This window comes from Stigmatopora nigra, chromosome 1 (genome assembly GCF_051989575.1).
Source record: "Stigmatopora nigra isolate UIUO_SnigA chromosome 1, RoL_Snig_1.1, whole genome shotgun sequence".
NCBI classification, from domain to species: domain Eukaryota; kingdom Metazoa; phylum Chordata; class Actinopteri; order Syngnathiformes; family Syngnathidae; genus Stigmatopora; species Stigmatopora nigra.
Genome location: NC_135508.1, coordinates 26,131,455 through 26,156,977, shown reverse-complemented (window position 1 = coordinate 26,156,977; position 25,523 = coordinate 26,131,455). Strand labels below are relative to the sequence as shown.

Sequence of the window (25,523 nt, the reverse complement as noted above, 5' to 3'; positions counted from 1 at the left end):
AATCTTCAGTGTACTGCTGCAGGGTGATGGTGGATGTGTTGAGACTGAATCCGATTTGTCAGTCTCTAAGTGGGCAAAGAAACATTTCAGTTCCTCAACTAGTGAGGCATCTGTGTTAACAGACACCTTATTATTGTCATTGTACTTGGTAATGTGTCGTATTTACTACGACGTCTTCTTTGGGTTATTTCCTTTGAAGTGGGAATAGGGGGGATATATTATAGTTTATTTTGCGATATATTATAATTTATTGTTTATCTTTTATTTGATATTTATTATTTATGAATACAGTGAACCCTCGCTACATCGCGTTCCACTTATTGCTGCCTGCAGAGCTTCGCAGATATTAAATTAAAATTCTAAATTACATCGTCCTACAGGGTGTGGAAACAAAATATTCAATTTGAATTAGTAATTTCATCATTTTATAAATTGTAAAACACAAAAAAATGCACGTATGCGCAAAGCATCATGGAGGATCACGGCCGTGTCACGGCCGCGTCACTTCCGCATCACGGCGTTTCACTTCCGCATCACGGGCTTAAACGCAAGCTGATTGGCCAGCTGAATGTACTCGACTCCCCATTGGCCCATTCACCACGGAAACCCAAACTTCTCCCTATGCCCATTCTCAGTCCACGCTTGTCTCGTGCTGTACAGGACGCTTCTCGCCAAGTTAAGCTCAAAAGTTTTGTGAAGTCCTTCGTGATGCCTCCCAGACGCTCTTCATTCCTTGGTGCTTCTAGTGAGCCGAAGAAAAAGCGGAAGATGTTGACAATCACCGAAAAAGTGAGTTTATTGGACAGGTTGAAAGCAGGAAGTAGCTACGCTAGCGTAGCTCGACATTGCGGCCTGAATGAATCCGCGGTGCGGTACATAAAGAAGGAGGAGAAGAACATCCGCAGAACTGCTACAACATCTTTCACGAAAGATGCCAAAAGGGTTGTGAACACCCAGAACAAGATCATGGTGCGAATGGAAAATGCACTGGTTATTTGGATCTGTGATTGTAGGGCGAAGCAAATCACCCTGGACGGAAACTTAATCCAAAGCAAGGCTAAAACTTTGTTCGACGCCATGGTGCTTGAGAGTGGTGACGACGACCTCAGCGTTCTGGACGAGGAAGAAGAAGACGACGTCGGCGAAGGTGATCCTCTGCCCAGTGCCTCAAGCCAGACTAGCCCACTGCCGGTTTTCAATGCCAGCAAGGGCTGGCTTGAGAGGTTTAAGCGGCGAGTCGGGCTAAGAAATGTGTCGCTGCATGGAGATGCAGCCTCTGCAGACAAAGCAGCAGCGAAGCGCTATGTTGAGGATGTGTTTCCGGAAATGATTGAAGAAAATGGCTATGTCCCGGAGCAAGTCTTCAATATGGATGAGACAGGACTTCTGGAAGAGGATGCCGTCCCGGACCTTTCTTTTCAAGGACGAACTTCAAAAGACGGGTTTCAAAGCCCACAAGGATCGAGTGACTCTGCTCTTGTGTGGCAATGCAGCAGGATTCATGCTGAAACCCGGCCTTATCCACAGGTCACTGAATCCTCGAGCATTGAAAAACAAGAACAAAGCCTTACTGCCAGTGTACTGGATGTTAAATAAAAAGGCATGGATCACCAAGGCCCTCACACTTGATTGGTTCTTTAACTCTTTCATACCACAAGTGAAGCTTTACCTGGCCGAAAAGGGACTGCCCTTCAAAGTGGTTCTGCTCATGGACTGCGCAGGAGGACATGCAGCTAATTTGCACCATGAGGGGGTGCAGGTGGAGTTCCTTCCCCCCAACACCACTTCCCTCATCCAGCCCATGGATCAGGGGGTTATCAGGACCTTCAAAGCCCTCTACACCAAGGCGACAATGGAGGGTCTCATCTCTTCCATCAAAGAGCCCGATGAGACCTTCAGTATGAAGGCATACTGGAAAGACTATAGCATTGCTACGTGCCTGAATAATATCCAGAATGCTCTAAAGGACATGAAAGAGCAGACCCTCATCTCCAGTTGGAGGAAATTGTGGCCAAACAAAACCACCCAGGACTATGCGGGTTTCACGCCTACCGAGATCCATCAGTCTGCCGTCGATAAGGCTGTCAGGCTGGCTCGGTTGGTGCAGACTGAAGGCTTCTCGGACATGACGGCTGATGAGATTACAAATCTCATCGACTGTCACCCAGCCCCACTGATGGAGGAGGACCTGCAGGAGATGACCAAGTCGGCGAGTGAGGAGGAAGAGAAGCCTGCTGCCGACGACGACGCTGACGAAGGTGGCCTTACTTTACATAATTTGCAGGACCTCTTTAATACAGCCAAAGACCTCCAAAGAAAGGCCAAAGACATGGACGATAACATGGTGAGGGCAGTCGAGTTCAGCAATCGCATCGATGAGGTCATGGCTGTTTACAAGCGCATCCTCACCGACCATAAAAAACAACGTTCCCTACTCCCCATAACAATGTTTTTTACGCGCCGCCAAAGAACTGGGGAAGATCCATCCTGACTGTATGATGTTTTTGAATTGCTGCTATGATGTTTTGTGAATTTCTCAGTTTTCTGAATAAAAGTTTACATTTATTACATTTGCAGTGATTTTTTTTTTGTATGCACTAACATAACACCTGCATTCTAATGTGGAATAAAACACCTGAATGAACAGCATATTAGCCTGGTGGTGGTTTTGGTCACGTGTTATACGTTTCTATAAGCGTTTTTTTTTTTTTTTTTTTTAATGGCGCCCGGCTACTTCGCGGTTTCACCCTTCTGCGGGGGTGTCCCGGTCCCCATTAACCGCGATAAGCGAGGGAACACTGTATCAAACCGTATTAGCGCTACGGAAGCAGCCCCAGACGCTATTTCCGGTGCTGGGATGTATAGTCCTTTTTTCAATACACCCGGGTTGACGGCTGTGATAATTTTGCACTAATAGTAGCAATATACTACAACGGCGAACATCAATTCCTGAGGAAAGTTACATCCCCCAGCAAGTTTTCAAACGCGATGAAACAGGTCTTTTTGGGGAAAAAGATGCCCAGGCGGACATTCATCGTGGCAGAGAAGAAGGCATTACCGGGACACAATCCCATGAAGGACCGCTTAACGCTAGGGTTGTGTGCGAATGCGAGCGGTGACTTAAAAATTAAGCCGTTACTAGTGTACAATGCTGAGAACACGCATGCCTTCAATAGACCTACAAGTGATGTGGCGCACTAATTCTAAAGCTTGGATTATGCGTATTGTGATGATATTTGTGTGAGTCATTTTTGAAACATTTTGAAGGGGTGACAAGTTCCTAACAATGCTTGATGCGTTCGTTGTGAAGACTCAGGAAAACGGCCGGGTGGGGTCAACCCGTATAACTAACTATCTAACAAAATTAGAATTCAGTTATGTGTGAACTTACATTAAAAGTTGAGTGTTTGTATATAGTTATCCAAGTTAATTTAATGTGTTTGTTAATTTACGAGTGCGTTGTTGCCGTGGATAAAGTCCCCCTAAACAGCCCCCACCTCCGCCTCTGTGTCTCTATCCCAATGCGTCTAATTTTACACCCATTAAACACATTTTATTACAATTAAACCACTCGTTATTTACAACTTTGTCAATATATGGTGAATTAGAAGAAATAAAACCTATTTTTCAATCAATATCCTGTTTTTGGTGTTTTTTCAGGGGGTTGGAACCAATCAATTTGTTTTCAATTCATTTCAATGGCAAACGTCCGTTTGAGTTACGGTATGCTTGTCATATGATCACAGTCTCGGAACGGATTACAATCGTAAGTCGAGGTACCACTGTACTACATATCCCAGCATTCACTGCGCAGTACTTTGTCTACTGGAAAATAGTAGCATCGGGGACTGCTTGCCGTAGTTTTCCTATCGACTGATTTATTTTATTTTTATTTGAGGCTGCTGGAGATCATCCCAGCCAACTACCTGGAATGGGAAGGAGACTGAATTACATGCCTGCCAATCACAGGTTGCAAGGAGACGAACGACCATTCACACACACTTAGACTCCAATACAAAGGGAGTTCAATCATTCTATCATAAATGCTTTTTGTTTGTGGGAGAAAACCAAAGTTTGAGAGCATGTAAACTCCAAACAGGGAGGTAAGAAATATCCAGGGTTTTAACCGTACGTCTCATAAATGTGAGGTGGACATGCTAACCACTCTTCTGCTGTGCCACCCACCGAAACCATGATTAGTTTATTTTTTTCTGGTTCAGTCTACTAATTGAATCGACCTTCTGAAACAGATTTTGTTTCATACTTTTGATTTATCTCAACCACTTCTGCCAGGAGCAGCACAAACTGAAAACCAAGGATCTGAGGTCCATTCTTGCAAATTTGCACATAAAGAAGCAGAGCCTTGGAAAGCAGTTGCCTGCCTATTTGCGCCATCGGCTGGACATAACAAACACTTTGGAGCGGAAGTTGGCCAAGTGGAAGAACAGCTGCCAGTCCCCAAACAAATCCAGACACGCTTTTCAGGGTATGACAAAGTCATTTAGCCTCAGTGTTATTTTCTTTGAAGTACTCCTCAATTTTACTTGTATATGATGCCTAGGCCTCTTTAATGCCTCTCTTCAGGTCGGCTCTGGCAGCGCTGTATTGTACCTTGTCCCCTGACCTGAAGGCAGTGTTACGGCATTTGATGAGTCCCTGTATTTCACTGTTTTTTGGTTAGGAAAAACCTGTATACGTTTATTAACTGTGACAATGTCCGTGTAGGTTTTGATGAAGGAAAGTACTGTGTAGTCCTGGAGGTAAGGGTGTTCAAAAAGTTCCCAAATGGTGTGGGAAAAACAGTCTTGCAGCTGAGACAGGGCGTCCTCAGGCAATGTTTTTACTATCTTTATTTGTGGCCTTGTCAGCCTCCAGATCCAGCAAGGTGAGGAAGGGGTGTGGCTCTATAAGCATTTTGATGTTAGAATAAACATGGTCTAGAGCAGTGGTCTCAAACCGGTCCTCAAAGGGCTGCAGTGGGTGCAGGTTTTCATTCCAACTCAACAAGGATACCTTTTGCAAGTGCAATCAGTTAATTAGAGTCAGGTGCTACTTATTTTAAAGACACCTGATTGGTTAAAATGTCGGCACTGGATCGGTTGGAACAAAAACCAGGACCCACTGCGGCCCTATGTGGAACCGGTTTGAGACCACTGGTCTAGAGTTATCTCCTCTGGTGTGACACTTCACGTACTGGATAAACTTAGGCAGAACAGTCTTTAAGCATGCTTTGTTGAAGTCACCGGCGACAATAGAGACTCCATCGGGGTGGTCAAGCTGCTGTTTCTTTACAGCCGCTAGCAGGAGGCTAAGTGCCGTGCTAATGTTAGCATCCGGTGAGACGTAAACAGCCATTACAATGACAATCTTTAGCTCTCTAGATAGAACCATACTGACAAGAGCTCTAAATCAGGGGGAACAATGAGTGTTTAATGATCCTACTGTTGCACCACTAGTCGTTGTGTATGTACTCCTTGCTCTCCCGGATTCTGTTGATCGATTGTGCCGATGTAGCGTGCAGCTATTGATGAGAATAATGTTGCAGTTCATGACAAAGCTGTCGGTAGTAAGTTGCAGTTCCAAATCGTCCATTTTGTGGGTGATGGATCTGGCATTGGTCAAGAAGATACTCGGAAGTGGTGCTCTGTGCGGTTGTTTCCCTAGCTTAGCAGCCAGGCCCGCCCCGGCTTCCATGCTTTTGCTTTCTTTACCTTTGCCGCCTCCGTCGTGGGCTGACTATCCACAGAGATGCCGGTGGTCTCGAGATGTCCCCGGGGAAATTGTAGGTTTGTTGGTAATCTGTTGTGATGGATGTCCTCCCGAGAGTGATTAAATCCTGAGAGTAATTAAATCCTGGCAACTGTCGAAAAACTTTGCCTCGCAGATGTTTGTAAATAAGGATAAGATTGAGAAAACAAAACACCAAACTGGGGAGCAAAGAGCTGCTGCACGTGTGTGCTGCCATATTTGATCCTCATATTTCTTGTTTGTTGGGTCAGTCCTATGTCAAGTTATTATTGTATTTATTTATTGTTATGTTATGTTAACGCTTGTCCTTCCCCGTGATGTCAATAATAGCTTAAATGCACCAGTGTTTGAACCTCATCAATAAATACTTTTTGCGTTGGTTTAACTGACGTCACAAATTGGCTGCGTCATTGACGACCCTAAAATCTTTCATGTTTAAACTACCAGAAGGGAGGGCTCATGAAGTTATTCGCTTTGTTTTCAATTTGAGGAGACTAACTAAATAGGCACCTCTCCCTCCATTATTCGTGGAAAGATCATAATAATTTTTGTAGCTATATTCTAGGGATGTACACATTTCAATCCTCTTAGCCTGATTTTATTCTATTGCTCTCAGGACTGATTAATTAAATATGTAATTACTCCAATAATCAAAAAGATGGCAGTATTGGGTCGCATCAAGACTTTGTGTTCGTTTGTCTTTAAACATTCCTTTCTATATTTTCAGAGGCCTGAGAAACTCCCATTTGCATACTTCAATTCAGTGGGGGGGTTGTGCATTTCACATCTACACCTTAAGTATTGCTACATCTGAATGAATCCACCCTTCAATAACTATTTTATGGCTATGAAACCTTTACTCCAGCTACAGCTGCGGCACATAAAAAGCATCAATAATAACCTCATACAATTGAAATATTATTTAGGAATAAAACCACATTTTACTCACTAAAAATCCTTTTTATTTGTGCACAAAATCCATTCTCCTTTCTTTCCTTCTTTACTTTCGCCATCAAAGCTAATGACTGAACATGTCTGTTCCCACTTATGTCAGGCTTGCTTACTTCGAAGTTGTCCGACCTTTCTTAATGGTGTGCAACGTTTCTTGAAAATTCCGTCTTGAAAATGGCTTTGACTGTAAATCTGCGACCATATCCATTTCTTCTCCTCCAACCATTGTGGTTTGACAAAACCGCTATGAAATCAACACAACAATATATTTGCTTGTGCAGCTCGCTGCAGATACAGTTTGGTAGCTCTGGCTAGTCCACTCAATTACTGGCCAATCATAGTTTGTGAAAGCGATAATTATCCCTACGCCTGCGAGAAGGCCTTGGTGTCGCCAACTCAAAATGATTGGTTAAAGCAACAGTTTTATCGACACTTGTTTTATGCTGCAGGGCCTGGAGAACTGATTGTGAAGGCCTCCAGGTAGATTTCTGATCCTGTTAACAAATAATGGCTGAAATGTGATTGGTGAAGCAGCTCAACCAGGGGAAAATAAATGAAAGGAAACTGACAGAAAATTTGGAATTATTTATTAAGTATTCATGGACAAGATATACTATATAACATCGGTCTGTGATTCAGATATTTTTTAGGCCAACAGAGAAGGTGTTGCAGGCCCTAACGGCCTTCAACTGTTTAAACTGCCTTTACTATTCAGGTCAATTTTTTTTCAAAAAGCTGTTTGTCCCTTTACGTTAGCAATGGCTAAGCCTTTCGGACAGACATGATCATTGGGGTTCTCTGTAGTGTTTCAGACACGACGTCGAGCAAGCAGTTTACCCTCAAGGGTGACAAAGAGTGTCTCTGAAGCTGTAGCTCAACAAGCTAAGACCCTAAAATCTTCCCCAAGAGTCCAGACCAGCATTCCACCAAAAACATCTACACCTGAAAACGAAGCTGGTCAGAGAGAACGCAAACACAAGTAAGTCAAATTTAATGGAAAAAATAGATAATAACATGAATGCATACTTTGTTGCTTTTTTTGTTACATAGTAAAATTTACATACAGTGTTCCCCCGCTACTTCGCGCTTCAGTTACCGCGGACTCAGAGCTTCGCAGATTTTTTTCTGGAAAAATAAAAATTAAAAATGTAAAGATATTAATTTTAAATTATAAATTACATCATTTTACAAGAGGTGGAAACAAAATATTCAATAAGAAGTAGTAATTGCATCCAAAAAAAAAGGCCAAAGAAATGGTCAATAACATGGTGAGAGTTCACAAATCGCATTGATGACTTCATGGCTGCTTAAAGGCGCATCTTCACCGCCCAAAAAAACAATGTTCACAACTCCCAATAACGATGTTTCTTACGTGCAAAAAACTGCAGAAGATCCTCCATCCGGACTACTATGATGTTTTTGCTTTGTGGTGCTTTTGTGCACGTGTTATACGTTTCTTTAAGCATTTTTAAAGCGGCACGCCTACTTCGCGGAAATGCAGCTATTGCGGGGTGTCCCGGTCCCCATTAACCGCGATAACCGAGGGAACACTGTATATGATTTGAGGGATTACGGTATTTTACGGACTTTAAATTGCAGTATTTTTGTTTGTTTGTTTGTTTATGTTAACTATTTGGCCATGTGTGCGACTTATACAGCAATGCGTTTTATGAGAAGTTATTCACACAATATATCATTCCACCTTTTATTTTAATACTGACCCACAAGAGAGCGCTCTCTTTGTGTTAACAATTTCAGAATTGGGGCTGGGTGAACTTTCGGTTTATCACCTCAGAGAATGCCACGGGAAACCCGTAAAATCGCCTCTAGCATATAAAAAGACTGAGATGGATTTAAGAAATAACACTTAATATTAAAAAAAATAAAGATTGTACTTTGTTGCGATGATAATAACAAGGCTATGTTCTTTCGGTCGTTGGCTATCCAGATGGCCAAAACATGTTCCAAGGAGATGATAGTGTTAAAATTGGACATAACAACCCTCTTTGCTGTCGTATTTTAGTCTCCCCTCTTGAAAGAATGAATAGTAGACTCATTTAGGTAATAAAACTTGAGCAAGTAGGTGTGTCTGTCTGATCATTTTCTTCTCCTGAGCATTGGTCTGGAACTAGCATTTATGTCGCAACATCGCTCCCATTTTCTGTATGGCCGGGTGATGCAATTGTAGTTTTAATTTTTTAATTTTTTTATTGAGTTTCTTATTGTTGACAAAAATAATTTCACAATAATTATCGTTATCGTTTTATCGCCCCAACTCTAGATGGACACTAATTAAGAACAGAGGAGCCAGGGGAGATATAAATATATTGTACCATCGACTAAGAAGTTGCCAGCTTTGTCAGGTTTTTAATAATTTATTTGTAATTCAAAGAAACACGAGTACCGTCCACCACAGCACACACAAACGACAACAACCTGCGTCGAACTCTTCCGCTCGTTTGATCCTCTTTCCCTTTGCCTACTCCTACGCTGTGTTTAAGGACAGTACGCAAGCACAACTTCAACATTGAAGCCCGATTTGTTGCAATAATTTGACACTGACTAAGTATGGAGAGATCCTGTAGTATATACCTTGGAAACTAAATGAGCGAGGAGAGGAACAAGGGGAGATGTTTTAAAATATATTTTTTTAAATGGTGCGGACGCCCGGGTAGGCGCCAAGTGAGATATCCTGTTGGTTTTATTATTCCTACAATATGAACAGGTCTGTTCTTTGTTTTGGATTTTATTAAATATAATTCCTCCAATAATTCGAATTATACTCCACAGTTTTTTTCCATTTGATTTTGTATTTTTGGGCTAGTATGACATACAGCCCGAAAAATATGCAATTTAAAAGTGAGTTTGGTTTTGCTTCAGAACATTGCCTTTCAGTTCTTTTATGGATTCCGAAGAGGGCGATACAGATGTGGAGGATGATGAGCCCCCTCGGCATCACTTGAGCAAACCTTCACAAGCCAGAATACTGCAAGAAGATACAGTTGAAACTATTGCAAGAAAATCTAATTTGATCAAGGCCAGACCAGCTCCAAATGGGCACTCATCCTCCAAAAGCCAACTGGCCGGAGGCGTGACTAAGACAACGATTATGGAGATGAGGAATGTTCATGATGATGATGAAGAGGAAGAGGAGGATTATGATGATGACTTCTCAGAGGTCAGTGAGCTGCAAGAGATTGTTTATGGGAAGCTACAGAGTATGAAGGACCAGAATGGCAATGAGAAAAAGGCAAGCTTTTCTGTAGGTAAGTTTGTCAAAATCATCTTTTTTTTAAAAATCAGAGTCAATTGTAGTTGGCAAAAATGCTATTCAAATTTTATTCAAGCAAGAGTAGCATTAATAATGTTATTTACAGTATTAATTCAAGTATATAGTTAGTAATATAGTTCAAGTATAAATCAAATAAAAAATAAAAACTTCAGTAAAACAATACTCAAGCAATGAGTGACTACTTGCAATGTCTGGCACAGTGGAACTGACGTTGTTCCAGAAGTGGGTTTATAACTTGGATTCTTTTACATTGAATTCATTCCTCAATCTTTAATGTCTTTAAATCTTTAACCCATCAACTATTTAAGACTACCAATTTTGTATGAAATATGTATGCATAAATGATAAAAAAAAATGTAACTTATTTTACGCACACTTTGGAAATATCAAGGAACATCTCCATTACGAGCGAGGGTCGTAGGCACACAATTCGGGAACTCATTGCTGGCTGGATCTGATTAGCCATGGGCCCTAAGGCCCAAAACGAAGCTAAAAGTCGGACGATCACACTCAAAACTGTGCTGGTGGCCATTACCCCATTTCAAACTGTCTCGAGTCCATTTGGCGCAAACCGTTGTTGGTTGGCACTGTGACCTCTTCACGGGCCTGTGTTGGCTTTAGTGTCTGCCTACAGAGCGCTAACCTGGGCATCATGGAGACGCCTTCTTTCGTCCCCAGTGATGAAAGAAAACACAAATCAGGGACTTACAACTGGCCGAAGCTTCTCCACCATGGTGCCGGAAAAAGTGCTTTTGGTCGAATGGTCGTGCCCAATCTCTGTCGCTGGCCACTATCCTGCACAGACTGGGTCTCGTGTCCACCCACCTACAACGATTATCTATATTTAAATTTTTTACTTTTTTTTCATTTAAATCTGTATACCAGATTTTCACGACTATGGCACATTTTAAACCGCAGTGTCAGTAATGAGTGCCATTTCTGTATTTGATACACACAAAGGATGCACCATTTTTAAAGACACAGCCAGGCATCGTAAAACATACGGACACGCTAAAAACATGTTTTTAAAAAGGCAACGGAAGCAAAACTGAGTTCGGTTGTACTTTATTTAGCCATTTTACAATGTACTCTCGTCATCATCAACCACATCATCATCCATCAAAGTCCTAATTTTTCTGTGTCCAAATTGAACAAATGTCCAAATGAGTCATCAAAAACGCTGAGTGTTATACGTTCGTCGAGGCGGCCACAATCCATTCGCAAATAGTGTTCCCCCGCTACTTTGCGGTTCAGCAATCGCGGACTCCGAGCTTTGCAGATTTTTTTGGGAAAAAAAAAAAAATACAAATATTACATTGAAACAACATATTTTACAGTTTTTTTTGTTATAACATGAATTTCACTCTCTACCCATATTCTATATGGTGTACTGTATACAGGGGGTAAAACATTTTTTTTTAATTCTTTTTTTTTGGAATTAAATTCAAATTAAGCATTTTTGAAGGGGAATCCCTACTTCGCGGAAATGCACTTATCGCGGATGGTCACGGTCCCCATTAACCGCGATAAGCGAGGGAACACTGTAGTAGCTAGCGTAACTAGCCCGACGCTGGCTGCCGCCCACCGTAAAGCTGTGTTGATGTCGATGTCCAGGTTACAATCCATTCGCAAATAGTACCTAGCTAGTAGCTAGCTTAACTAGCCCGGTGCTGTCTGCCACCGTTCATAAAGCTGTGTTGATGTCAATGTCCAGGCCACAATCCATTCGCAAAATAGTTGCTAGCTAGTAGCTAGCGTTACTAGCCCAGAGTTGCTTGCCACCGTTTGTAAAGCTGTGTTGATGTCGATGTCCAGGCCACAATCCATTCACAAATAGTAGCTAGCTAGAACCAAATTAGAGTGTGCTCGCCGTCATACTGGGTGTATTGACAAAATAACATCAGTCACTGCAGAGTACTTTTTCTACGGGGAAGATAGTAGAGTTGGTGGCTGATTGCCGTAGTTGTGAGAGCTGTAGAGGATGGTGTACCCTATCGACAGATTTATTTTATTTTATTGTGATAACGATTTTAGTATTGGTCCATATATAAAGTGCACTGGATTATATGGCGCCCTGTCTATTTTGGAGAAAATTTAAGACTCAAGTGTGATTTATAATTGTGAAAATACGGTATTACAATGGAAAAACATATTTTTACTTGTTTTAATTCGCCACCTACTTAAAAAGTAACAAATACCTATCTGGACGTAATGATCTTCAATATAAAATGTGATCTTATTCAGTACAAACAGACGGTAGCGCGGAGTGCTCGGTAGATGGAGAGTGACTTGACGGCAACGCACTCGTAATTTTAAATTTAACTTAAATGAACTTAGATTAGTATACACACACACACACACACACTTAAAAATAAGTTTTAATCTGACCACACAAAATGTAAAAAGTCTGGGATAACCAAAGCAAAGGTGTTAATGTATTCCTTCCTGGCATTCGAGTTGGAACTTCCTGACTTCTGCATGCCTAAGACCCGAGTGTTGGTTTTTTAAAATTATCGAACCAGCCATTGGTGTCTTTTTCAGATGCTTGCTTCACTTTCAAGTCCATGTAGATTCGGTCTTTTTTGCACGGTCACGCTATCTCCAGTAAAAAATGTAACCTGTATGGCCCTGGTGCTCGTAGATATCTTTATGCGAGGGAGATGTGGCGAGAAACACAGAGGGATACTGTTCTCATAGTCAGCGTCACGCATACTCGGCCACCCAGACCGCTGCATCGGGAACCATCTGGTATGGTCGTATCATAAATTTGTCTCGTATCTGAAGGCAAAAATTTGCTCCGAACTTTCCTCGTATCGAAAATTTAGCGTGTGTAGGGACACTTGTATGTCAAGGTATTGCTGTACCAAGTAAAATATGTAATTGACCCAGGAATGCTAACTATTCTGTTGTTGTTTGTCCTTTTTAGAAAACAAAGTCAGTGACCTCGCAAGAAAAATTGAGTCACAGGTTGGAAATACATCCTCAAAGAAACCAGTAGGGGGAGTGAGCATCTTACCTGAGATAAAAGATGAGGTACAGGAATTCTTGGTAAGACAGACGGAACAGCAATGTTAGATTTTTATTTCTTTATTATTATTAGTTTTAATTGTATTAGTATTTCAAATTTGAGGTGAGTTATTGATGGAATATTTGTTCAGTCTTCAGGTTTGGATGAGAGCAGCGAAGATGCATCTTCCTTATTTGATGACAGACAAGAAAAAACAAATCAACTTCCTGGAACAATGATGAAAAGTCAGGATTCAATCAGCACTAGCGTGTGGGACTCCTCCACAGGAAAAGACACATCCCTGGGGAAAGTTCCCAGATCAGGTGTGTGCCTTGCCTATACACCTCAGTGGCCTTTTTTACTCAGCATTGGTACAGTGGTTATAATCTGTGCCTAGATTGAATTCACTAACTTCTTGACATTGGATTGGATTGGATAACTTTATTCATCCCGTATTCGGGAGATTACATTGTGGCAGTAGCAAGAGGTTGATTAGACAGAACTGCAAAGCAAAAGCACAAAGTACAAAGCAAATCAAAGTAAATGGAATCATCAAATCATTAAAACATAAAAGCAGCAAAACACAGAACGAACAAGAGTGGACAGAGCTACCGTGGCCGCCGGCTGCCGCTTAAACAGCGCCATTTTGGTTGCGGTAACTGAATCGGACTCAAAAAAGACGTAAAGTTGGACAAAAACTGGAACCCAACAGAACAGCAAAGCAAAAGCACAAAGCAAATCAAAGTAAATGGAATCATCCAATCATTAAAACATTAAAATATAAAAGCAAGTAAAATTGGACAAAAACTGGAACCACACACAGGAAGTCTTTCACGAGATGGGGAACTTCTGCAGACTGTGACCGAGGTGGAGAATATGCAGAGTCGCTCTTCCAAGCTTATCCGCACAGTTACTCAGTAGTCTGAAACTGAAAAAAAACAGCGGCAGGGCAGAACACCTCGACTCTGTTGCTGGTAGGGGCCGACAGCTCTTCCATCCCATCCCACGATGGAATGGTTGGCCAGAAGCGTTGCCTCTTCTCCCAGCACTTTTGTCCAGCTCCAGACCTCCGGCGGTACCGAGGTGTTGCTCATTCTGCTGCGTATTGTAACAGCTGGTTCCATGTGTGTGACAGCGTAGGCATGGCTGGCTGGTTCCCAAAAAAAAAAAGAAGTGGCCGAAAGATGCCAGGCTAACAGAACAAGGAAAGTTGTAAAAACATTAAAGTAAAAAGTATAAAGTACAAAGTACAGTAAAAAGGAATATATTAGGAAATATTAAAATGTCATTTAAAAAAAGATAAAAGGGCTGTAAAACATGAAAAACATAAGAGTCTGACACCCTTGGTGCAGAGCTACTGCCACAGGCTCCCGCTTAAACGGCTCCATCTTGGATTGCCAATAGACCAAGTGTGAACTATTCCACAAAGGACGGCGGTGGGTGCGGACTTTCATCCCAACCTATCAAGAGGACACCTTTTCACCAATCTGGTGTCCAGTCAGGCGCTTCTTGTTTAGTGCAGGAAACTCATTGGTTAAAGTGTCTGTGGTAGATTGGATGGAACAAAAACCTGCACCCACAGCGGCCCTCGATGACCGGTTTGCCCACCCTGCGATAGACGTTGAATCCATTTTGACTGGGACGGATGGCAGGAATCATTGATAATACAGTCATACGTCTGCTTACAAAATTAAGTAGTTCCAAAACTTTTTCGTAACTTGAAAATTTCATAAGTAGAGGTGTACTTTATATATAAATTATCTAATTTGTTCCGTGGTCCTCACACAACTGCAAACTAAACCCTTGAAAATTGGTCAGTGTTCCAATTTTGTATGAAAAATGTGACCAAACACAATTGAGATCAAGTTAAAAGTAAATCATTTTATTAATGTCTAAAAATGAGGAAAGCGTGTGAGGGAGAGAGAGATGTAGAGGGGGAGCGAGGGGAGAGAGGGAGTTATTTTTAATCTCATTTAGCCAAGGTGGACAGGTATGTAAGAGATAATCTTGAAACATGGATAGTGGTTGTTGTAAGACAGCCACTTCAATTGAATTGAATGCTTTAGCTGTCATTATATAAGATAGACTGAGAGCCTAGTTGATTGATTGATTAGCCTCTCTGGTACTAAATTCTGGGGGTCAAGCTTCTTTTTGTTCTGTATTGTATTGTATGTCGGAGTGATAGAAAAACAGGTTACAAATGTTCTCTTAGTCGTCTAGTTTTAAAAATTCTGCGACCAACTTTGGTCTTGTCCAGAGGTCTTGGATGGTTAGATTTGTGGGGTCATTTGTACACGAAAAAAGATGTTCAGTATTGTGGGGGGGAAAGTTGCATTTTGGGCAGGCATCTTGTATTCCTGGATCGATCCTGGACAGGTAGCTGTTTAGTTTCCTGCTGTAGCCTGATCTGAGCCTGGCGAGCTCGGATCTCACCTTCCTGCTCAGCAGTTTTTCTTCTTGGTTTATTAGAGGTGGTAGGGCATTGAGGACTTTGTTGGGTTTTGCGTTGTTGAGGATGTTTTGAACTTCTTTGGTGTGAATGGATTTGACGCATTGTTTGTAGTCTTCTTTGGTAGGATTTGGCTTGTCGTATTCTTGTTCTATTTCCTTGCCATGCTGTGTGATGATGGTCTTTTTCATCTTTCTTGGTTTCTGGTTTGCTTGAAGAAGTCTGTGACCTGGATGGCCTTCAAGATGGCATGCCGCCAGGTACTGCTTTCCGATCATTTCACAGTGCTCCTTCAGAGGCATAACCGCACACTCAGCATGCAGGTGGTCTATGGCTGACATAGAGAGACATCCGGATGCTATCCTGAGTGCTTGGTTTTGAATTGATTGAAGCCGGTTCCAGTGTGTGTCTTTAATTATTGGCGACCATACTGGGCTCGCATATTCAAGGACAGAACGGACGATAGATTTGTATGTTAGGAGTAGTGTTTCTTTTTCACAACCCCAGCTGGAGCCTGCTAGTGATTTAAGTAGGTTCAACATTTTCTTTGCCTTTGCAACTGTCTGCTTGATGTGCGGGCCAAAACAAAACATAGTGTCAAATGTGACGCCAAGTAGTTTTGGCGTTTTTTCCAGTTTTACTGGTACCCCTTTGATGGTGATCTTGGGATGGAGGTTAGCTTCAGCAGTGGCTGGGTAAACCAGGTCACTGTGGATTTCTCCGGGGACACAACCAGCTGTCGTTCTTCTAAAAAATCTGCCAGCTTCTCCAAGAAGTTGTTGGCTTTGGCAGAGAGAGATTCGACGTTCGTACCTTTTGAAGTTGAATAGTATTGGTGAGGTAACCGCTCCTTGCGGCACCCCTGTCCTGACATTGCGCGAGCTGGATGTAGCATTCCTGAAATTTACTCTTGATTGTCTTCCTGACAGGTAGCAGTTGAGCCATCTCTTTATACAGCTCGGTAGGGTGGTCAAATTCAGGTCTTTGAGTAGCTTTTCATGAGAGACCATATCAAATGCCTTGCTAAGGTCGATTTGGACTAGCAGGGTACGGTTTGCCGGTTTATTCTCATTAAAGCCGCCTGCCACTGATTCTGTGAACTCGTGCAGAGCTGTGACAGTGGAGTGGTTTGACCTGAAGCCATGCTGGATGTCAGGGACTGGTAGATGTTCTGTGAGGGTTGGTAGAATAACTCGTTCTAGGATCTTTATGCTGGGACATAGAAGAGAGACGGGATGGTATGATGAGGATTCATTTGCAGGTTTACCAGGTTTAAGAAGAGGAATAATGCTTGAGGACTTCCAGATTGCAGGAATCGAACTTGTTTTCAGGGACAGGTTAAAAATGTCAATTAAATATTGTAGTCCTTTGTCGCCTAAATGTTTAAGGTGAAGAGTAGATATTTTGTCTGGGCCTAAGGCTTTCGAAGCCTTAGCTTTCTTTATTGCTTCCTTTGTCTGGCTTATAGTAATTGGTTCTATGTTGTTGTTGTTTTTCTTCAGGTCTTTTGTAACTCGTCTTGCTGTTCTTGTTGTCTTGTGGGGTATTACTGATGAATATTGTTTGTTGAATTTGTCCGCTATTTTCTTTGGAGTTGTTATGTACTTACCTTTAAATTTTATTGCTTCGTTGTTGCTTGCTTGTTTGCCGCCATTTAAATGTTTTATCAGTCGGAATAGTTTGGTTGTGTCCGATTTTTTTGTCTTCAATTGTTTCTTTCCATTTCTCTCTCCTATGTTTGTTTATAATTGATTCTATCTCTCTATTTAGTTCTGTTATACGTTGGGAGTCCGGGTCAGTTTGTCTTAATTCGTCTCTTGTTTTTATCTTGTCTATTGCTTCTGTTGGTACCTCGGGTAGTATCGTTTTTATTCTTCCTGCTGGAATGGTTTTGTTGGCTATCTTATTTATAATTTTCCTAAAATGTTGTTCACCCCTGTAGACATCTGTTGGGGCTGGAAGTCTGGAGAATTTGTTTTCTGTGTCAGTCTGAAAGTCTTGCCAGTTAGCTTTACGAAAGTTGATGAAAATCCTATTTTCGCTGGTTGTTGGTCTGATGTCAGTTTCTATCTTGATTATGATGGGAAGGTGGTCGGAACCAAGGTTGGTTTTGACCTCCCAGGAGGTGTAGGACATCAGGGATAGGCTTGCTAAGGATATGTCTGGTGATGATGGTTGTCCGTTTGTTGGTAGTCTTGTTGGGTTGTGTTACGGCTGGCAGCCTGGACACACACTATGTAGGAGGTGTGTGCTTTCTTTTCTTTACAGGTATCTGCAACTGTGGCTCCACCCCTGTGACAGAGCCCTGCCCAGGCCAACACAGCTGTAATTAATTCCCCAATCATCCCTCCTGCCCTTATTTAAAGCCTTTTCATTTGTCAGTTCACCCCTTGCCCTTTTGCCTTTGCCCTTGCCATTGATGCCTTGATGCCTTGCTGAGTTGCAGGCTGTCAGGTTTAAGACCATATACATTCAATAATATCGGAGCAGAGGAAACACACAGCCAGTCGTGATGAGAATTTAAACCACTTCATATGAAGGAGGACGCCAGTGTAGCCAGAGCAGAAAGATAGTCTATCTTCCTGAATGACCGCTTGGAATTCCTGGCGACTCCCTACAAACAACCTGGTTTTATTAGAGACAAGTCATAAAAATGGGAGGCGTTAATACAAATGAAGGAGGTGGAAAGCAAAAGGTGTAGTGCACATTTTAACCAATAGGTGTAAGTTAAATTCTATTCTAGTAACTTAATACATCATAGTGAAAAGGGTGCAATACTAAATATAAGAATACAAATGTATTTCACATTTCCCCCCTGAAGTTACTTTGAAAGAATTTTCATTTTCATCAATCTATATCCCTCCTCTGCAGGTTTTAGAAAACAAATATCATCAATAGTCACTCAACAGGGTATGGAAAATAACAAAATCACTTGTGAAGGCAAAGGTGAAAAACGTGAGGTAATTCAAGGTTATCTAAGAAAATTCCTTTGCGTCCCTCTTTATGAGCGAACACAGTTTTGAGGTTAAGACATGTACAATTACCCGCAGGACTCGACATACCGGCACTCGTAAAATGATGGGATATTCTTCATCACGGCATGTCACACGGTGATACTGTATGTCGCTGTAAGCTACCAGCGTGTGCTGGTTAGGTTTTTGAATACTAACTTTCATACCAAGGATTGCACACATTGAAAAGATACAGTATAGAAGTAAAACCGCAAGAAAGGGAGTTGCAAATTTAATCTGAATAGAGAACCATGATCCGGTTGGTAACCACGACCACAGTGATACCCATTTACGGCTGAGTGATCTTGGGCCATGGTGTTGGCTAAGATTTTCATTTCAGCTATGGCACGAGTTATGTTACCTTTGTCACCGGTTCCATCTTGGATGAAGGTGCAACAGTGCTCTCCAACTATGGCACACTCACCTCCATCCTTGGCTGTTATCAAATCTAGGACCGTCCGGTCTTGCAACTCCATTTCTCTAAGGGCTTTTAATTCATCTGCTATACCTTGTAGGGCTTTGAAAGTTTGGTTAATGAACACTCATGTAACAATTCAATGTCCAAGTTGGGAAGTTAGTGACAGAATGATTTTCTGGGGGGGTGGACCACAACTTATGGTCACCAGGAACATCACTGCCCCAGATTGAATTACGTGGTTTGAATTCCACTGACTTTGATCTTATATATCTTACTGTTGTGTTCACTCCCCTTCAAAGGAATGCATTTTGGACCACCTGCATCACTGCAGATGTGCTAAAAGTGACACCTAGACCCAGTGAATTCAGGATATCAGGATACCTGTGGAAATGGGTATACGGCTACACACATAACAACTTTCATTCACACCAGTTAGTTTTTGTCTGAAATGCCATGAAATGATACCACATATTTTCTTCAAAGTGGTTATTTGGATTGCTCTTTTCATACCACTTCACTTTCCTCTGTGACAGCAGCACGGCATTGTCTCGTTTTTCGACTCGAATCTCTGGGGGCGGGGCATTCAGCCACACCCAGGCTGCCACTGATAGTACAGTCACAGGAATGGGGGTGGCAACTGATTTCATTTTGGCTTCTGCGTGAGGGTGTAAAAACTATGAGAGGTCAAGGTTAGGTGAAAGGTGCTCGTGGCAGGTGAGTAGACGTCAGATGATTTTTTCACGGACAAGGGTTTTGCAACCGCCCGATTTCCAGTCTACTCAGAGTCACCGTTGTCTCGAACTACTTTGATTTGGGATTGGTAAATCCACGTCGACCTCTCAGCAATCTTTACTGCGGTGGGGGTGGTGAGTTAAACCACGAAGGGGCCTTCCCAACGTGGCGAGGACCAGGACTTTCTTTTTATGACTCAAATCAGGCTCTGGTCACCAGACTTCACCACCTCCTGCAGGATAGACAAAAAGATCACGGCAGCTTACATGTTCTTTGGACAAGTTTATCGGTTTCTTGGTCTTATTGTACCATTTGTTCGCTCTTCAAGTCCCACGCTCTTTTGGACGTTGCACTTGTTGTTGTTATTGTTGTTGTTAGGCCATCCAGGCGTCTAGGGGTTACCCTCAGTCACATTAGTTCATCCGGGGGCTAGCCAAAGGTGTGTAGTAGTCGAATTCGAAGGCGGCGACGGGCGGCCTCTCAGGAGACACCTCGTGAAGGTTCCAACTTTGTCTCCCCGTTGCACCTGCTTGGGCCTGAGGCTATCCCGCACACCCTCTGTAACAAATTAAACAGTTCCTACAAAAAATTTTAAAGTAGGTATTTAGACCTCTGGGACATGGAACACATGCTCTGCCATGTCCATCTTCCCCCCTGTTGAGACATGGCTCCTTCCATGGCTCAATTTTGGAATATTTTTTGGTAGGCCCGCTAGGCCTTTAGCTGTGAATAGGCTGACTGTTCTGCTTCTTCATGTATCTATGCATCTTTTCTTTCTATGGTGCAGTGTTTTTAAATCAATTAACACAGTTTTTAGATCGACTCAGTTTTTTGTTGTTGTGTATGCTGTTTGGTGATTTCTGCTGCTGCTTTCCCTGCTGTATTCTGTCATTGTCTTCAGCGTGTGCTTAACATTTTCTTACCGCTATGTGGTTGGGCTTAAAATCCCAATGAACAAAAATCATAACAATCTTACTTAATTTCTAACTACATGCCTTATCAGTCAAAAGTAGATATGCTAGCTGGTATTCTATTTTGATCACTGCTTCCTTGTTAAAATCAATAAGTATATTTGTTTTTTCCTTTCCTGCAATTACACAAATTAACTAATCATGCTAAAAATATGAAGAATACATAGAGCAAACCAGGCTGCCTTCTCCTCAGGAAAACAGCTTTCCCGCTCTCTGCAACAGTTACATTCACATCAATTAATATCCAGAAACAAATGTAGACATTTATAATTCTGAAAGGAATTGAACCCACTAAACTGTAACCACCCCTTGTTTATTAGGGTTAATATTTTCTAGCATAATTGTCTTTTAGAGCCATTAAAACTCATTGCTTATAAATTGCATACTGATCAAGTCCCAATTCAATTAACAATGTGTATCGCGTTGCATATTAAACTCAATTATTTGAAATTCTAAAATATCCCAAACTAGTAGTCTTTTTTATCAAATGTAACATTCCATTGTCTTTGGAGTTTGCCAATCATCTATAAAACTTTCTTAATTAACATTTTCCAGTAGTCAGGCATAAAATTAAAATTTAGTTACATATCTATCCATTGTAGTCTCTTTTTCTCTCTAATTGTTTACTTTTAAAAATCTGTAAGAAGGTTTGTTCTCAATTGAAACGCTTTCACTTTTTGTGGAGACAATAAAACCAAAATAAAAGTTCCTTATGGTTTATGGCATTGCTCCTCGAGCAATAATCTTTCCAATCAATATTGGATGCTTTCCATTACGTCTGATCGCGTCAATAAGCTTATCTTACCTGTCTCCTCAAACGTTTCAACTGAGAGAACCTCCTTACAGTGCAAAGATGGATCTGCATCCTCCGCTATTTTCATGTCTGCTGTTTGGTCAGCAACAGTTGTACGGACGTTCTCATTTTGGGTTGCTCGTGCGTCTTCTCCATGTTTCCTGTTGAAAAACACAGTCTTCTTCTGCTAACTCAAAATTAGTGTGTTTCTTTAAAGTTTTTCTTTTATACAGATAGCCAGATTAGAGTCATCCTTCAGCTCCAATCGTGTAGTGAATAATGGCGTTTGGTATGGTAACGAAATTCTGAAACATTTTGTCAATTCAGTCAATTAATCTGTTAACACAATTTGGATGCCATTATCCCTATACATCAATGGTACTTTGGAATTTCATATGATGCACTGTTTTTGTTTTTCTCAGTGCTTCAAATTTTCGCATTGCAGATTTGTTCCTCCAATCCAATGCATTATCATCAAAAAATTTCTTTGGACTAAACTATTTTCCTTGATTTTTCATCGCCATCCAAAAAGGCTTATTGGCGATTTCAGAAATTGATTTCAAATTTCCAATCCTTCGCTGCCATCCCTGAAAAGGGCTTATTGGCGGTTTCAGATAGTGATTCCAATTTGCTAAATCCTTTTCCACCTTGATATCTAAATGATCAATTATATCTTGGTGGTTGGCCAATCAAAAACACAAAAACACAAACAACCATTCACGCTCACACTCATTCATAATCAGACATCAGTGGTCTGCAATTTTTTTTATCACTAGTGGAGAGCGCCATCCCTGAAAAGGGCTTATTGGCAGCTAACCACCTTTTGCTGTCCTATCAGCACTAATCGATCTCAAAAGAACTAGGTTAATAGTCATTAATATGACTCACACTAAAGCATATTTCATCTAGTGATGGAAAAACAATGAATCATATTTCGTGCACTAAACATGATTCATCTTATTCCATCCTATAGAAATCATGCTTATCCTAAATTAATTATTTTATCTAAACTTGTCAGGTACAATTTAATAATTTGGATCAATGCCATTTCTGCATTGTAAACTTCTCGTTTGATATCATTAACAATTTGGATGAATGCCATTTCTGTCTCCTCTGCCTCTAAATTCTTATCTGCCTCTGCTATTGTTGATGCGAGGTAACCTGAGACATCTTGTCTGGCATTCCAGGAGGGACCCCCCCCCCCCCCCCCCCCCCCCCCGTGCCTGGTACGAGAGGGGGGATAGTAGGGGGGCACTGTCATTTAGCAGGCCTGGCATCCATCAGACCTGTCATGCTGGCGAGTTTTGGGATGGGTTAGGGAAAAAAGGCTTTTTTCACTCCATTTGGCCGCCATTTTTCCTTTGTCCTCGGCTCAGCCATTTTTTCTTCACATGTGCTTTGCCCTTTTCTCCCCCGCACCCTTTGTCTTTATTCTTCCTCCACTCTTTCATATATGTGCAATTATCCTGGAAAATGCTTCAGCATAAACTTCATGTTAGTTGAGAGTTCTTTGCTGTTTGTTAAACCCATTTTTGCAACTTTTCTTTTGTTTGAAGATTTTTTGAACTTTTTCCAAACAATGGTCAAATGTTACTCTATTAATATATTTCTTTAGGATTTTTTAGGGACGTCCCAACCAATTTATTATATTTTTAATAACGTTATTATCCTATTTATCCGTCTACGTCGACTTTATAACCGTTATTCTTTTATTTCGCAAGGCCTGCGCGCGTCACGGCGTACTTCCGTTTTTATTATATCTCTATATAATGATTACTTTTTATTTAGCGCTTTTTACTCATCGAGTGCATTATTTTTGGAAGGTTTCCCTTATTTTGAACAATCTGTGAAATCCTTTTAACACAGGGGGAACCTTACTCCCGCCTTAAGTAAACGTCACGTCACCGACGTACTTCATGGAAACACTTAGTTGCCGACTAAGCATTCATCCGTTGCATACCTTACGTTTCTATTTCAATTTTAACGACATACGTAATCCTCACATGTATGCATCCCTTATCTCCCACTATTGGAGCGTTTTTCCACGACTCGTTCGAATGGAAAAACGGGATTTCACCAGCCTTGTTATATATAAATTTTAAATGCACTTACCGTCTGCCTGTCTCCTCTTTTCTCCGGCCGGGTTCCTTTCTTCAAACGGGCCGCGATCGACCGAAATGCCCCCTCTTTCAAAGTAAGAGGGCTGACGTCAGTAATTCTTGGCCTTCAGTCCACCGCGGTCCGAGAAATTCAGAAATGAATCTCCGGGGTTTTCGGCACCAGAAAATGTCAGGTTTAAGACCATATACATTCAATAATATCGGAGCAGAGGAAACACACAGCCAGTCGTGATGAGAATTTAAACCACTTCATATGAAGGAGGACGCCAGTGTAGCCAGAGCAGAAAGATAGTCTATCTTCCTGAATGACCGATTGGAATTCCTGGCGACTCCCTACAAACAACCTGGTTTTATTAGAGACAAGTCATAAAAATGGGAGGCGTTAATACAAATGAAGGAGGTGGAAAGCAAAAGGTGTAGTGCACATTTTAACCAATAGGTGTAAGTTAAATTCTATTCTAGTAACTTAATACATCATAGTGAAAAGGGTGCAAGACTAAATATAAGAATACAAATATATTTCACACAGGCTTGTGAGTATGTTACTCCCTGTTATATTTTGTATGTGTTGTTAATGATTTTGGGTTGCATAGGGGGACTTGAGATAAGTTTAGACACCTTTGGGTATACATATAGTTTGTGCATTTAGACACAGTTATTCCCCTGTCTAGATTATATTACATCAGTTTAACAGTGGCATCCTTCGGTCTTATTTCCTGTATTTTTGTGGGTGTTCATTTGGACACCTGTCTGGGAGGGGGTTTTACCGTGTTTATTTGAGGGTGCCACTTTAATATCTCGTGCTTCCCCTATGTTATCCCGTAGTCTGTTTTATTGACTTTATTGTAAATAGAAATAACTGAAGGCTACTTGCAGTGTGTGTCCGAACTCATCTTTGACCGAACCTGTCTGCTGTGATAGTTGCGACTCCCTGGTATATCATACCCCAGGGGGAGTCGTAACAGGTTGTCTTCGTTAATAGTTCCAAAATCTGCATTTCCTATTTCGTCAGCAATGTCTGCCTCTGTCATTACTTAGTTGTGAATGCCAGAGTGTGTCGTGAGCGTTCAGGTCTCCTAGGATTAGGGTATCTTTCATCTGGAGGAAAGGAAGGATAGATGCAGTTTAGCCTGTGCCGCAGCTGCTAATGGGAGGGATGTACAGATTGATGATGTTGATGTTGTCGACCTTGATGCCCTGGCTTTCCAGGTGATTGTCCTTTGGCAGGTCATGTATTTGCTGGAAATGGATGGCCTTGTGGACAAGGAATGCCAGGCCTCCACCTTTGTCTTTTGCCCTGTCTTCTCTTATAAGGGTAAAATCGGCCGTATTTGGGTCCTTTTGGTTTGGCATTAGTTTTGTTTCCTGGAGGGCAGCAATTTTCACCTTTTGTTCATCCATCCAATGGATGATTTCTGAAATCTTGTTTTTTATTCCATTGCAGTTAAATTGTAGAATTTTCAAGTTAAATTTTCTTTGGTCTTGGTCTGAGGGTGTGGACTGGGGTGGTTGACTTGGTTGACTTGATTGGCTTGATTGGCTTGGAAGACTGGTTATTCTTGTGACTAATACAGATCAGACAAGTAAAATTGACTGAGTATTCTTTTTCTGACTTGAGGTTGCTGCAGTTGTTCTTCTGACGCAGATGGCACCAGCCGAGGCAATTGCTGCATCTTACCGACTTAGTATGATTATAAACTCTTTTTTGACAAACAGGACAGACGTAGGTTAATGGTCCAGGGATTGGTCCAGGATTAAGATGGATTCCGGCTCTGATTAATAGTATACGGACCAAACAAGCCGGAGTATGTTGGTCCTCAGTTAGAGACACAAAAAAACACAGAAGGTAGAAGCTTGACCCCCTTCCTTGTAGGAGAGGGGGGGTCTGGAGACTTTGCAGCTGCATAGCAGCTGGTAGTTGCACGCGAGGCAGGTGTTGAAGTTGTTGTAGTTCCTGCTCTCTTCTGACATTCTCTCCAATGGCAACCCTGAGAGCCTAGTAGTGAGGTTCTAAAGTGAGAATACCGTATT

General features: G+C 41.6%; 1 protein-coding gene across 12 annotated transcripts in view; it reads left to right on the top strand.

Annotated features, from left to right (window-relative positions):
• The window catches only part of dzip1 (DAZ interacting zinc finger protein 1), a 42,137-nt gene that overhangs the window by 9,946 nt on the left and 6,668 nt on the right, over nucleotides 1–25,523 (top strand). For 10 of the 12 annotated variants that reach the window (XM_077718314.1, XM_077718287.1, XM_077718331.1 and 7 more), the window contains 5 exons: nucleotides 4,294–4,486; nucleotides 7,504–7,678; nucleotides 9,580–9,965; nucleotides 12,918–13,039; nucleotides 13,150–13,321. In XM_077718314.1, coding sequence (XP_077574440.1) covers nucleotides 4,294–4,486; nucleotides 7,504–7,678; nucleotides 9,580–9,965; nucleotides 12,918–13,039; nucleotides 13,150–13,321 — 1,048 coding nt within the window. The remainder of the gene's footprint in view (nucleotides 1–4,293; nucleotides 4,487–7,503; nucleotides 7,679–9,579; nucleotides 9,966–12,917; nucleotides 13,040–13,149; nucleotides 13,322–25,523) is intronic. The other 2 variants (XM_077718294.1, XM_077718303.1) reach the window with 2 other exon arrangements.